Source organism: Enhydra lutris, unplaced genomic scaffold (assembly GCF_002288905.1).
Source record: "Enhydra lutris kenyoni isolate GAN:26980312 unplaced genomic scaffold, ASM228890v2 scaffoldscaffold20, whole genome shotgun sequence".
Taxonomy (NCBI): domain Eukaryota; kingdom Metazoa; phylum Chordata; class Mammalia; order Carnivora; family Mustelidae; genus Enhydra; species Enhydra lutris.
In genome coordinates, this window is record NW_019154104.1 from 13,585,292 (window position 1) to 13,598,556 (window position 13,265).

At 41.9% G+C, this 13,265-nt stretch overlaps 1 protein-coding gene across 2 annotated transcripts in view; it reads right to left on the minus strand.

Moving 5' to 3' along the window:
- Positions 1 to 12,680, minus strand: part of LOC111148625 (thyroid stimulating hormone receptor) — a 165,028-nt gene extending 152,348 nt beyond the window's left edge. The window contains exon 1 of one of the 2 annotated variants that reach the window (XM_022505364.1): positions 12,161 to 12,680. In XM_022505364.1, the coding sequence (XP_022361072.1) occupies positions 12,161 to 12,330 (170 nt within the window). In that variant the 5' untranslated portion in view covers positions 12,331 to 12,680. The remainder of the gene's footprint in view (positions 1 to 12,160) is intronic. The other variant, XM_022505365.1, reaches the window with a different exon arrangement.
- Between the last annotated feature and the right edge of the window lie 585 nt (positions 12,681 to 13,265).

Here is a 13,265-nt window from a genome sequence, read left to right on the forward strand (position 1 = left end):
TTGGGTTTGCCTTCTCTGACCTCCTTGTCTCCACTAGAGCCACTATTCAAGGGCGTATAGATGGCCTGAGCTACCAGTATGAAATCCTACAGAGCACTGCAAGAACCAACCATTGCAGCAGCACAACACTCAACCCAGAGACATGTTTCTTGGGACAGAAGGTGCAATAAAGGACACATGACAATTGTATCCACTAATCTTACCATGTTCCTAATCATGAGTGCCTACCTAATAGAATGGCAGAATGCCATTAAAGGCTCAGCTAAGGTTCTGACCTGGGTACAAAGCCTGCAGGGTTAGGGATCTGACCAAGGAAGTATACACACAGTACCAACAGCCAATATATGCTAGAATACCTATGGAGCTCCAATAGGACCTAGGGCTGTTGGAAGGATTGGCCCTTCTCACCATCACCACAGTGACTTATATTTAGAATCTGAACTTCTTGTCTCTGTTCCTACCATATTAGAGGTCCTAGTTTCTGGGTAGAAAGATTACTTCCTCCATAGGGAGCCTGATGCTATAAATGAGCACCTGGTCATTGGGGCTCAGGATACCATGGACGAATGGGCAAATAAAGGAGTGTCTGTACCAATAGGAATAAAAGAACCATGAGAAGCTAGGGTAGCTGTCATACATTAGCAGTGAGGAGTATGTCTAGAGCCAAGGGATTTCACTGGGCCATGTCTTGGTTCCTCTATGGCCAGTGACAATGGTGAGTGGGAAAGAGGGCAACTATAGCTCATAAGGGCAAAGCAACCAAGGGTTTAGAACACTTGCAGTTGAAAGTCTGAGTCCTTCCGCTAGGCAATCACTGGCCAAAGTCAAGCCAAGGGTAAGAGAAATCTTCAATTCCAAGAGAATTAGAGTTGAAGGGAGATATGACTACCAATTACAGTCTTGGGATCAGCCACAGCAGAGTAGACTTAGCTTATTTCCTTACGTAGGCCGTCTTGCATTAATGTCTTTGCAAAGTTTGCATTTTGGAGGGAGCTCTGTGGCAGTTTGGACTTGTGTTCCCCTCTTTCTCAGAGAAGATATAAGGGCATCTTGTTTTTACAAAATAGAAGGTCCCATATTTTAACATGAGAGCTAGATATAATGGAAAGCTTGGGAAGATCTGAGTGGTTCAAAGGATAAACTACATTGGAGACCTTTTAATATAACACTTGAGATCCTTTCAGCCTTACCTGTCCTATTCCTGCCATACTGAGGCAACCAGATCTGTGTGAGTGTCGACTAGCTCCATCCAGGTGCAACTGACAGAGCTGCATCTCAGCCCTGCCTCATGCTCTGCTTACCTTCCACCCTGGGCATTTCTGTTACCATCCAGAACCCCATGCACAAGAATCCTGGAAGGGTTGTGGTACCACTCTGATCTGTGGGGTGGGGGTGAGTGGACAAGAACTCATGGATAAAAGAGAAAGGGTCTGAGATGTATGTCGTTCTCAGGTGGCCCCATGGGATCAGCAACCCTTTGCCTCTAGTAGCAGCAAAGTCTCCTTCCCTCCCTGCTTTACTTCCCCAACTTACCTTCTGCTCCCTGGAATCACAGTCCCCAGAAAGAATTCCCACACCCTCTCTGCTTTCTGGAGAATCCAGGCTGAGACATTACTGGCTCCTTTCTTTCCCTTGGACTCCACACACTCTGTGAGGAAATCCTGTTGGCTTTACCTTCATCATAAATCCGGGACTCAACCATTTTCACACCTTCTCTGGTAGTAAGCTGGTTGGAGCTCTTGTCATTTCTCACCTCATTAACAAATAAGAGTAGCCTGGGTGCGTCTAGTAAAATGTAGGTCGCTTCATGTAATTTTGGGGGCAGGGCTCAGCATCCTTAAAGCTTCTTACCTCACTCGGGAAAAAAATATACATATATAACATAACTTTTTACATTTATATATTTATATTTATTATATTCGTATTTTTAATGCCTTATAATGATCTACAAAATACAAATGCTCTGTCCCCCGTAACTACTCTGATCTCATTTCCTACAACCCTCTCTTGCTTCAGGAACACTTCTCTCCTTGTCATTTAAACATGCTCCTCCCATGTCCCCCCAGACTGTTGGTCTTTGCATTTATTCAGAATTTTCTTCCCTGACCCCCAGATGTTAGCCGGCTTAACGTTTCTGGCTCCTTCAGGTCTTTCCTCGAGTGTTACTTTCTCCTTGAGGCCTTCTCTGACCGTCTAAAAGGCAACCCCCCAGCCTTCCTTCTCCCTGTCCCTTCCTTTATTTTTCTCCATTATACTTATCACCATCTGATATTCTATGTTTTATTACTAATTTTGCTGGCTATTTACCCCTGCTAGAAGCACGTCATTTATTTTATCTCTCCAATACCTAGAATATTACTTGCATATATTAGGTGATCAATAAATATTGGTTAAGGGGGAAAAAAAAAAGGAAGAAAGGAAGGAGCAAACACTAACCACAATAAAACGCCACCTGTCTAGAGTAAGATTTCCTGCTATCTCAAATCTCTGGATCATGGCTGCCTGCTCAGAAATAATTGGAAAGGGTGTTGAGAGGGAAACAGAGCAGCCACAAAGCCCACAAAGACTTTGTCACAGGAGAACCCCTCATCTGTGCCCTCCCTTTAGATCCTGTATTTATTGTCATGTACAGATCTTTGCCCTAAAGTTAGCCTTCTAGTTTCCCAGCTCATAAAAAGATTAAAATAACAAAATATAAAGTGACAGTAGCTGGCAATAAGAAAAGAGAGTTTCAATCCCTCTCTGGAGTTGAGTAACTACGATAATACTCGGGTGTGGGTAAAATTAAGCTAATGCCTGCGAAAATGTTAGCCAAAAGCTTCATGTATCATATAAATACAGAGATCATGTTTTTGAAAGAAAAACTGGGACACAAGGAGCTCTTTCCAGGTGCAAAAGGGGTGTGGGAAGTTTAGTTAAAATGATGATGATAAAATATTTGAATTTCTAGAATGTTCTGATGGCAAAATATTTTAAATAGGGTTGTACCAGAAAAATCCAGGTTGGATTTACATGTCACTACATGTCAGAGAACATTTATAAGATGCTTTAAAAATCACAAATGCCTGCTTTGTAATTCTAAGAAAAGGATTTGCTTTGAAAATTTTTAGAACACCCTACATATTCTTAAGGATTCATACAGAAATGAAGCAAAGTAAGTAGAGTCTGACATCAAAATGGAACACTTCAAAATCTAATTTGTATCCCTGAACAAATGGAACCATTTTTCCAACACTTAAAATTTCCTTCAATTATTTTTAATTGCGGTAATGAAGGGCAAAAGAATAATTAAGCATATCAGACAGATTCAGTGAGAATAGAAATAGGGTTGGTAGAAAGGATTTAATGTGAGATATGAGGCATGAGACACTTGCAAAATCTCTTTTTAAATGACTAACTTGAAGAATAGGCACATTTAGTGAATTTCTATGAGAAGAGCCTATTCATGGGATAGGCTCAGTGTGAGGCATAAAAAAGTAATTATAGTACTGTATTTAGGAGAAAAAAATATCACATTCAAAGGTCAGGAAGTTCCGGTTTATTTTTTTAAATATATGTTTTAGTGTTCTTTGTAATAAAATAAAAATATTAAGTCATAGTTAATACCAATGTACACGTCTTACACAAAAAAGTAAAGTTATTCCAAAAGATAATTTCTTAATTTGGGGGACTGTCAAGGACACCTTTAACAATCTGAGGGAAGTTACAGATTGTCTCAGCAGTGCCCTGAGGTACCTGTCTACAAATTTTCATTTAATCGCATATTTCCAGGAGGACAACCACGGACTGCTAAGGAAGGCCATGAACTTCCAGTTAATGAATCTTAATCTGAAGGGTAGTTTATTTACTAGTGTCTCAGGTAGCCAGGAAAAATATTAAACAAAGGTAGAATTTCATCTACTTTAACAGGGCAATAAAACTCAAGGACTTTGAAAAAAAAAGAAATGGTTTGAAGAAACCAATGGAATGATAAAAAAAAAATGATAAAAAAAATGATAAAAAAAATGCATTCATTTATTGAACAAATATTTACTGGCAACTAATCATATGCCAGGCTCTTTCTGGGCACTTAGAATACATAATTGAACAAAGCAAACAACAAAAATCAAACCAAAACAAAAATCTTGCCCTGGGGGAAAGAGATAAATACAAAATATAAAAACAAACAAATTATGTCATATATGAAAAGGTGCCAAGCTCTATGGATTTGTTTTTTTAAAGCAGAAGTGATAACTTTTATTTCTCTTTTATTCTTTTAAAGATTTTATTTATTTGAGAGAGATAACGAGTGGCTGGGACAATGGTGGGTCAGAGGGAGAGAGAGAAGCAGACTCCCTGCAGATAGGGGAACCAGATTTGGGGCAGCCCGACTGTGGGTCTTGAGCCTAGGACCCTGGGATCATGACCTGAGCTGACAGAGCCACCCAGGTGCCCCAGGAATGCTAACCTTGAAATAGAGTGATTATGAAAGCCTTATTGAGAAGGTACTATTTGAACAAAAACCTGAAGGAGGTGAGAAGATTAGCCATGGGGACATCTGGGAAAATAAGGTTTGACACACGGATAAGAATCTAATGTGGAAAGCCTGATGAACATGAGGAACAGCAAGGAGTCCAATGGAGTAAAAGATGAATTATGAGTGAGAGTAATAAAAAAGAAAAAGAAAAGAAAAGAAAAAAAAAGAAGAAGGTCTGAATCATGTAGAGTCTTTGGGACCTCTGTAAGTACTCTGGATTTTTTCCTTAAGATAACTAGGAAGCCTGTTGGAAGGTTCTGAGTAAAGGAAGGGCATCACCTGACATACATCTTAAAAGATCTCTCTGTCTGTTGTGTGAAGACTAGCCTATGGAGGTCCAGCAAGGGTGGAAGCAGGAGACATGCTAGGTGGCTCCTGGAATAAGTCAGAAGGGAAGACACAGGTTATTTTAAGAGAGTCAAAGAAATGCAAAATTCAGCTGACACTTTGAAGGAAGTTCACTACCATCTATTGGGGGTTGCAGATTTTGAGATGATACCAAGAGACCCCTGTTTAAGTTACTGACTCCCAGGTATGATGACAATAAACAAGTCTCAGAATGTTCCAGCATGTCCCATAGGCCTCTGGACTCAATGGTCTATTAGTAAGACCTATTAGTAATTTATCTTCCAATTTGAGACAGCTTTGAGAGTGAAAGGAAGGCTATTAATTACACCTGGATAACAGTTATAAGAGGAAGCGCCTTTTAGATAGGGCGATCCTAACTATAAGGAACCTAGGAAGCCAATGGATGACTGGAGTTCGTACATGGTAGAGTTCGTAAGAACCCAGCTTGCTTAATGAATAAACATCTTTTGGCTTGGGAAAATGTAGAATTAAAAATAGAAATGAAAATATAAATAAGACCCATAATATTAAATTGTGATGAGTTTAAGAATACTCAATAGGGGTGCCTGGGTGGCTCAGTTGGTTAACTGTCCGTGACTCTTGATTTCCACTTGGGTCACCATCTCAGAGTGGTGAAATGGAGACCTGCATTGGGCTCCACACTCAGCAGGGAGTCTACTGGAGATTCTCTCTCTCCCTATCCCTCTGCCCCTCCCCTCCTGTCTAAAATATATATATATATATATATATATACAAAACAGTCAATATATATTTGGTATTTTGAGTATTTCTGTTATTTAAACTTGGCCTATTGGAATATCTAATAGATGGGCCTTGCAATTTCAGTTTAAAATGTATAATTGAGTAATTTATTTTGACTTGTGATTTAAGTTGAAAAGGAAATTATTTTTTACTGAGTTCATTTGTGGAGTGTTTACTGGCAGCTGGAACTTTTCTAAGCATTTTATATGTACTGTAGAGGAAAAAATTGTGCTTCAGTGGAAAATTATGCATTGACTAGAGCATACTCTTCCAAGATTCTAAGTCTGATTCTATGGGAGCTCTTCTACAACTCTATAGATTGTACATAATTGATAGCAATGCAAATTAATTTTGTCTATAGGATGGCAAATTCTGTCCTGTCTGGTAGAGCTTCAAGTGACTCCACCTCACCCTCTGATCATGAAAGAAGTTACTTTTGCCTCCATTAGCACATTCACTTCAATATTCTTCATCATAAATGTCCATTTTGTGGATTCTTTTTAAACATAATTGCAACATTTTGCCAGTTTCTTCACTATAGTGGGTTGGATAGTGTCTCCCCCCAATTCACATCCACCTGGACCTCAGAATGTGACCTTATTTGGACATAGGGTCTTTGTCGGTATAATTAGTTAAGTAGATATCATCCTCAATTAGGGTGTGCCCTATACTCAATGACTGGTATCCTTATAGGAAATGGGGAGGACACACGGAAACACAGACACACAGAGAAGGCCGTGTAAATAAAGAGACCGAGACGGGAGTCATGCCGCTACAAGCCAAGGAAAACCAAGGATGGCAGTGATCAGAAGCTAGGAAGTGACAAGGAAGGATTCTTTCCTTGAGGGTGTGAGGTTAACATAGCCTTGTCAGCACCTTGATTTCAGACTACAGAATACCACAACTGTCATGGCAACCTTAGGAAACTAGAACACTTAGAGTTAAATAAAATCTTTAATGTGTTCAGTTTATCGCTGTAGGAGAATCATGATTTTACCTTTCTTTGAAAATTGTCCTTTAACACCATTAACTCATTTATACATCCCAGCAATTGAACGAGGCAAATACTATTATTATCCTTATTTTACAGATGAAGAAACTGAGGTACTGAGCAAGTAGGTAATGTTCCTGATGGGGTCCAGAACATGCTTTCCCAAAACATGGCACCTTGGCATACTGAATAGTTTAACGTGAAAGAACCTGGGAACTGGTAGGTGCAGATGACTATCTGACCTTCCCCTAGAGCAGAGCACAAGACTTTCACAGGAGAGGTGACTTCCCTATATCCAGAGGAAAGGAGCATCCTTATCTCAAAGACCAAAGGAAGACAAGAGGAATCTGAAGTAACAGAACTTATTGTTTCCCCCAGTTTTCCACACTTAGCTTATACCCTCTTCTTGCCCTATCACATTATTTCATGACTTCCCACTCTTTATCATACCTGATATAAAAACACTTAGGTTGAATCACTTCTTTGGGTCTTCATTTCTTTATCAGGACCTCTGAGTCTTCATTCTATGTCACACAAAACTTATACTAAATGCATTTGTATGCTTTTCTCTTGTTAATCTTTGTTGTTGTTGTTGTCACCAGGGGTTCTAACCAAGAATTTAGAAGAATAGAAGGCAAAATATTTTTCCCTTCTCTACATTCCCAAAAGCATGCTTAGGAAATGGTTGAGCGAGGCATTCAACCAAGATGATCTCACTCCAGAAAGAGCGCTCTTCACCACTTTACTCTCTTGCCCCAATAAACAGCACTGGGATATCTAAAAACCTTAGAATTCCTGGTACTTATAAAGCTTAATGTAATGGATTTTCTAGAATTTTCTAAGTACTTGGAAAGCACATTCGAGGGCTTTAGAAGAAAATATACTAAGTCCGTACTTAAACTATGTATTATTTTCTTAAGTTATTTATTAAAATATTATTACATTATAAAATCTTCCTTGAAGTAATTATTATTATTAATTAAATTTCAAACAAAATAATGCATACACGGAAAACTGAAAAAAGAACTAGTCTTTACATGCACTACTACTGTAATGAATCAAATATTTGTTTTTAAAACCAGTTACCCTCAATAACTCTTTTTTTTGGGGGGGGGCGAGGCACAAAAGCTGCCCCCACCAACATAAGAATTCACCTTGACCTGTTTTGTGTTACAAAGAAAGTAGTAACATATTTTTGTCCCGAATGAATAAATCCAACTCTTTCACTGTTCAGATGAGAATTCTTCAAAGCTCTTCAAATGAGCAGTTCCATCCCCTGGAGCACCACTTTCTTACCCTCCACTCCAACCTGCGACTCCCTATGTCCCTTACTGGTTCAGAATATAGCTCAAAACCTTCCCTGAACCCAAGTTTAAGTCAGTTCCCACCCCCATTCCCACCAAGTATACTCTCAGTATATTAACACAATTCTAATTATATGTTTATGTGATTATTTGATTAATATTCAGCTTCCACGCTAGATTGTAAGATCCCCGAGGACAGGGACATGTTGATGTTATTCTCCTCCAAATCTAGAGCATTTAGTACAGTGTCTGGGACATAGCCAGTGCTTAATAAATATTTGCAGAATGAAGGAAGTGATGAACAATGTTGAAGGCATATAGTCCCTCTTTAGTGGAAAATTCCCCATTGCATGGGTGTGTACTCTTAGAAGGAACTAGTTCTTCACCTCCCACTACAGACACCCAAAGTTGGGGAAAAGAGACCTCCCCATCTCCTACCCCCTGGCCCCCACAGCTAGGACACAGCAGGTAACCTATGGCAGACAATCAGATGCTCCCATCTAGGATATCACTTTCTGGTTGGTGATTCAAAGTGGCAGGAACAGTTGAGAAATTACGGAAGGCAGCACAGAGACAGTCCAGCAGCTACAGACTAAGGTGCCCAGCACCACAGATGTCCAGTGGCTGTGATTATGGTGTTGTCTATGGAGTTGTTCCAACCAGATGGTTGGCTATGGCTCCAACTCCCTGCCTGCCCTGGGCCCTGGCTTCTTTCGAAAACCTGGATCTACACTAATTCTGTAAATTACATGTTATTGTTTCAGAACATTTATTCCCTCCTTAAGCCAGACAGAACGGGTTTTCTGTTACTTTCCATCAAAACCATTACACACACAGAGGATAAAAAGAGAATAAATCATGGAATTTACAAGCATGAAGTGATGCCATCTTTAAGACACAAAATATTGGGCTGTATTTGGCAAGCATGCAGGGGCTAAAGCTTCTCTTTAGGTTGGAAATCAAGTGTTACTCAGGTTATGACTACCGATTGTGACAAAACAGTTGTGAAATATGGGATAAATCCACATTTCCCTAAGCGTGGAAAACAGGTATGACATGAGATTATTTTAGGTGGAATGCCCACATGGCATGAAACAATACTGAATCACACAGAGCAAAAGTGATTCCCTTTTCCATGGTTTTTCAATTCTCCTGATACCATCAAGGACAGCAAGTTGAATTGGTATCTCTTTAATAACATTCCTTTTTTTTTTTTAAAAGATTTTATTTATTTTATTTATTTCGACGGAGAGAGAAACAGCCAGAGAGCACAAGCAGAGGGATTGGCAGAGGGAGAGGGATAAGCAGGCTCCACACTAAGAAGGGAGCCCAAAGCAGGGCTCAATCCCAGGCCTCCGGGATCATGACTGGAGCTGGAAGCAGACGCCCAACTATCTGGGCCACCCAGGCGCCCCTAATATTTCTCTAACACTTATCACTCTTCTCTTTTAATGAAAGAAAGTCAGCCTCAGGCTTAGAGCATTCAAAGGCAATAGTCATGAGCTACAATAAAATTATATTTGTGTTTTCAACATATTTAGCTTTCTGGATTACCTCCTTTTATAGCAAATCATGCTGACTTCCCATTTATTGTCATGACATAAAATTTCTAAGTATATTTCTTTCAGATAAAGAAGTGAACCACTTAAAGATAACAAGTGAATAATAACACAGGTGGAACACAGGGCAAAAATTCTGAAGATGATGAGTGAGTGTCTTGTTTAGGAAAAAGAAACTGGGCTGATCCATCAAATAGAGTCACAGAAGCAAAAGGCAAGGAATGGAAGCAAAATCCAGAACCCGAGAAGAACAATAGCCACAATGGCTCCTTCATAAACATTTCTGAAGGAACAAGTATGTGATGGACAAAAACCATCACTCCACTGGAGTTGGAGAGAGTGGGAGGGGGAGGAGGTAGTGAATGCCACCATCATTAGCCTGAAAGTGGGTAGGTCAAAGGACAAGACAAGCAAGGCAGCACTTTCTTGAGGAAGAATCCATATAAATCCAGAATGACTGTCAAACCCCATCCTCCTCCGCATCCAGAGAAGGGATGGTCCTCTTGTGCACACAGGTAGCAAGTGGTAAATCTCTGAATGAGGCTCCATCTCGCTATCCTTGGTTTTGAGGTAATATGATCTATAATTATATGCCAACATTTAAATTTTTAGTTTTATTCTACTGGCTTAATTTCCCTTAAATCAGTAATTCTCCATTAGGAGGAGCAATTTTTTTTTTTTTTTTCAAACTACCTGTGTATCCAAGATTCCAGAATATTCCACTGGGGTGTAGGAATAGCAATTCTCCCTTACTTCCTACCTAGTCAGAACCACTGTTAAAATAAGAGTGAATCATGCTCCCTTGTAGAGGGGGGAAGTAGAGAAGAAGGTTCAGAACCACTGTTCCAGTGAGTGTAACTGTCTCTCATCCATTTACCAAACCATGTGGCAAGTGTATGGGTAACGCAGAAAGGGACAATCTGTTTACATTTCAGCACCATAATACATGGATAGATGATAAGGCTTAGGAAAAAAAAAGTGCTCTCAGCACCACTATAATTTGTAAAACAGGCCACGGTAACAAAGCATTGAGTTTCAGAAAAATGGTTACCACCCAGAACAGGTTTTTAATGACAAAGGTCTGGTTTGTTTCAGCAGGAAATGCCCTCTATGACCTAGATAACTTCTTTCTTTTCCTCCCCACTTCCCTCCATCCTCTCTTTTCCTATTCCCTCCTTCTTTCTGTTCTTTTTTCTTTCCTGCCCCTAACTTCCTATTCTTCTGAGTTCTTACATTTTTCTCTCCTTTCTTCTTCCTTCCTTCCTTCCTTCCTTCCTTCCTCCCTCCCTCCCTCCCTCCCTCCCTCCCTCTCTTTTTCTTTCATTCTTTTTTTCTTTTTTCTTTCTTTCTCATGACCATACTGGGAAAAGCTGGGTGAGACCTGTTTTCATGGGAGAGCAGGGGGTTTCATAGTGCAGCTCTGTGCTATTTCAAGTCTTAGCACCACAAATTATAAATTGCATGACATTGAACAAATTGCCTCACTTTTCATGCCTTAGTTTTCCCATCTACAAAACGAGAATAGTAAAATTATCTACTCAGTTGGATTTTGTGAGGAGTCAACAGGTGAGTTCATGTAAAGTGCTAAGGATGGGAATAAGCACAATGTAATTGTTGTCTTTACATACTTGACTTCTCTCAGAAGCTTTCCTTTGTCAAGAGTTCTACTGCCCCCCAAAGATTTGCAAGTCACTTTGCTACTGTTGCAGATGGCTGTGACCATGGTCTAAATCAGCATGCCTTTTCACCCACGCTTTTCATCAATTTCTTCTATATCTCAGAATAACTTCATTCCCCAGAACACGGCCCCTCCCCTGCCCCCCCCATTGTTTTCAAAGTCTCCGTGATCCAGTGGATTCCCTCACTTGCATCAAAGACAGCAGAACACACCTCATTGAACCCTCTCTTTTACCCAGAAAGAATCTTGGGTTTTCCCAAATAAATGATCTCACCTAATTTCACAGTTGGTGAGAGAGGGATGAAGAGATTGCAGGTGTCCTGACTCCTAGTCCATTGCTCTTCCTCCAACATTATCCTTTCTCCTCAACATTGGGCAGAACTATAAACAGGATGACTCCAAGTTCCCATCCATGGTCAGAGCCATTTCCCTTCCATGACTTGAAATTCTGCCCCCTTTAAAGCGATCTCTGAAGGAGTGATGTCTCTGGCCTTTTATTCTCCCCATCACACAAAGGACAATCTGAGACTAGCATATTCATTTGTTCATTTATTCATTCAACAAGCTTCTGCTTGAGCTCAATTGAGGTCAGTTCTTGAGTTGCTTAATAGCAATATATATTAATATACATTATGTATTAATATATAATATATATTATCATAATATTATGTTAATATCTCAAGTGCAAGTCGGAGTCAGCCAGGCCTAGGCAAAGTGAAAAACAGCAGCTCTTTAGAAAGAATAACTCTCACTTTCATCCTGTACCAAAGTTGTTTTTTTTTTTTTTTTACCTTTTCCTGTGTTACGAGTAACTAGGGTGTCAGCAATCCCAAATTTGGGCCATTGAGTTCTTACTCGTTGCGCAGGCACACACACACACACACACACATACACACGCACACACCCATCCTCAAGCTTTTCTGTGCAGTTCTGTCCACTTCTGCAGCTGCCCTAGCTGCCCTTGGCCTCTTGATCCTACCCTCTCCTCTCCAAGGTACTCACAGAGTCTGCGTGCTGGGCGGCAGGCTGGGGATGCGGTGGATATCTTTGCAGGTGACTCTGAAGTCATCCTCCTGGTGGCACTCACAGGGCGGAGAGGGACACCCTTTCCCCGCCAGGGTCCTGGGCAGGGCAAGAAGCAGCGCCAGGTGCAGCAGGGGCGTCGGCCTCATTTTCCAAGGGTCCCAAGGCTATTTCTTCATCCTCCACGATCGTGTTGGCCCTCTGCGGCTCAGGTTCCCGCAGGCTGAAGGACAGAGGAGGAGGAGGAGGACTCGCTGGGGTTGTGACTTCAGCTCCCAAGAGGAAGCTGGAGAGGGGAAAAGAAGTGGCTCTTGAATGTTCTGTTTCCCTAGGCAACTGTCCACCCCAACAAGACTAATTGCTTCACTCTCGGTGCCCTGAGCTACGCAGCCCGCTCCGTCGGTTCCAGACACTCAACACCAGTCCGACTTGTCCCTTCTCCTTTCCAGCCAGCCCCACGCCCTCCTCCCAGGAGTTCTCTCCAAAGCCTAGTTTAGACGCTACCTTGTCTCTAAACCCAGTGGTCCACCCTTTCCTGTGGGGAGCCTCCCGAGAGCGCCGCCTGCTGGGACCACGTGCACGCACTCCAACCAGAGTAGGTCCGCGGCTGGACTGTCTCAGGGCGGACGGGGGTCCTGCAGAACTTCGGCTTCTCCCGACCTAAGAAGCCTCTACGAGGAGTCGGAGGCGGGCGTACCCCGCCGGGCAGCCGGAGTGCGGCCGCAGCGGAGCGCGACACCCGGGGCAGATCCTCGCTGCCCGCTCAGTTCAGCGCAAACCAGGAACCCCGGGGCGCGAGCCGCCACAAGCACAGAAATCGCTGGGCGGACTTCCCAGGCCGCGCGCGGCTCCCGGGGCAGCCGAGGACTCTGCGAGGCGCGTCAGCAACTGCGCTCTGGGGCCATCTGCTGCGCAGAACAGGGAACTGCAGGAACACTTGGGTGCCCTGATCGGAACTCTGAATCCCAGCTTTGCCATAGGATTGGAAGCTGGCCGGTAAGTTCTGGTCTGCCCAGGAATTTTATTGAGCCATATTCTGCTCCCCCACAGCACCCCCTTCCCCCCCCGCGAAAGTGGCACACTA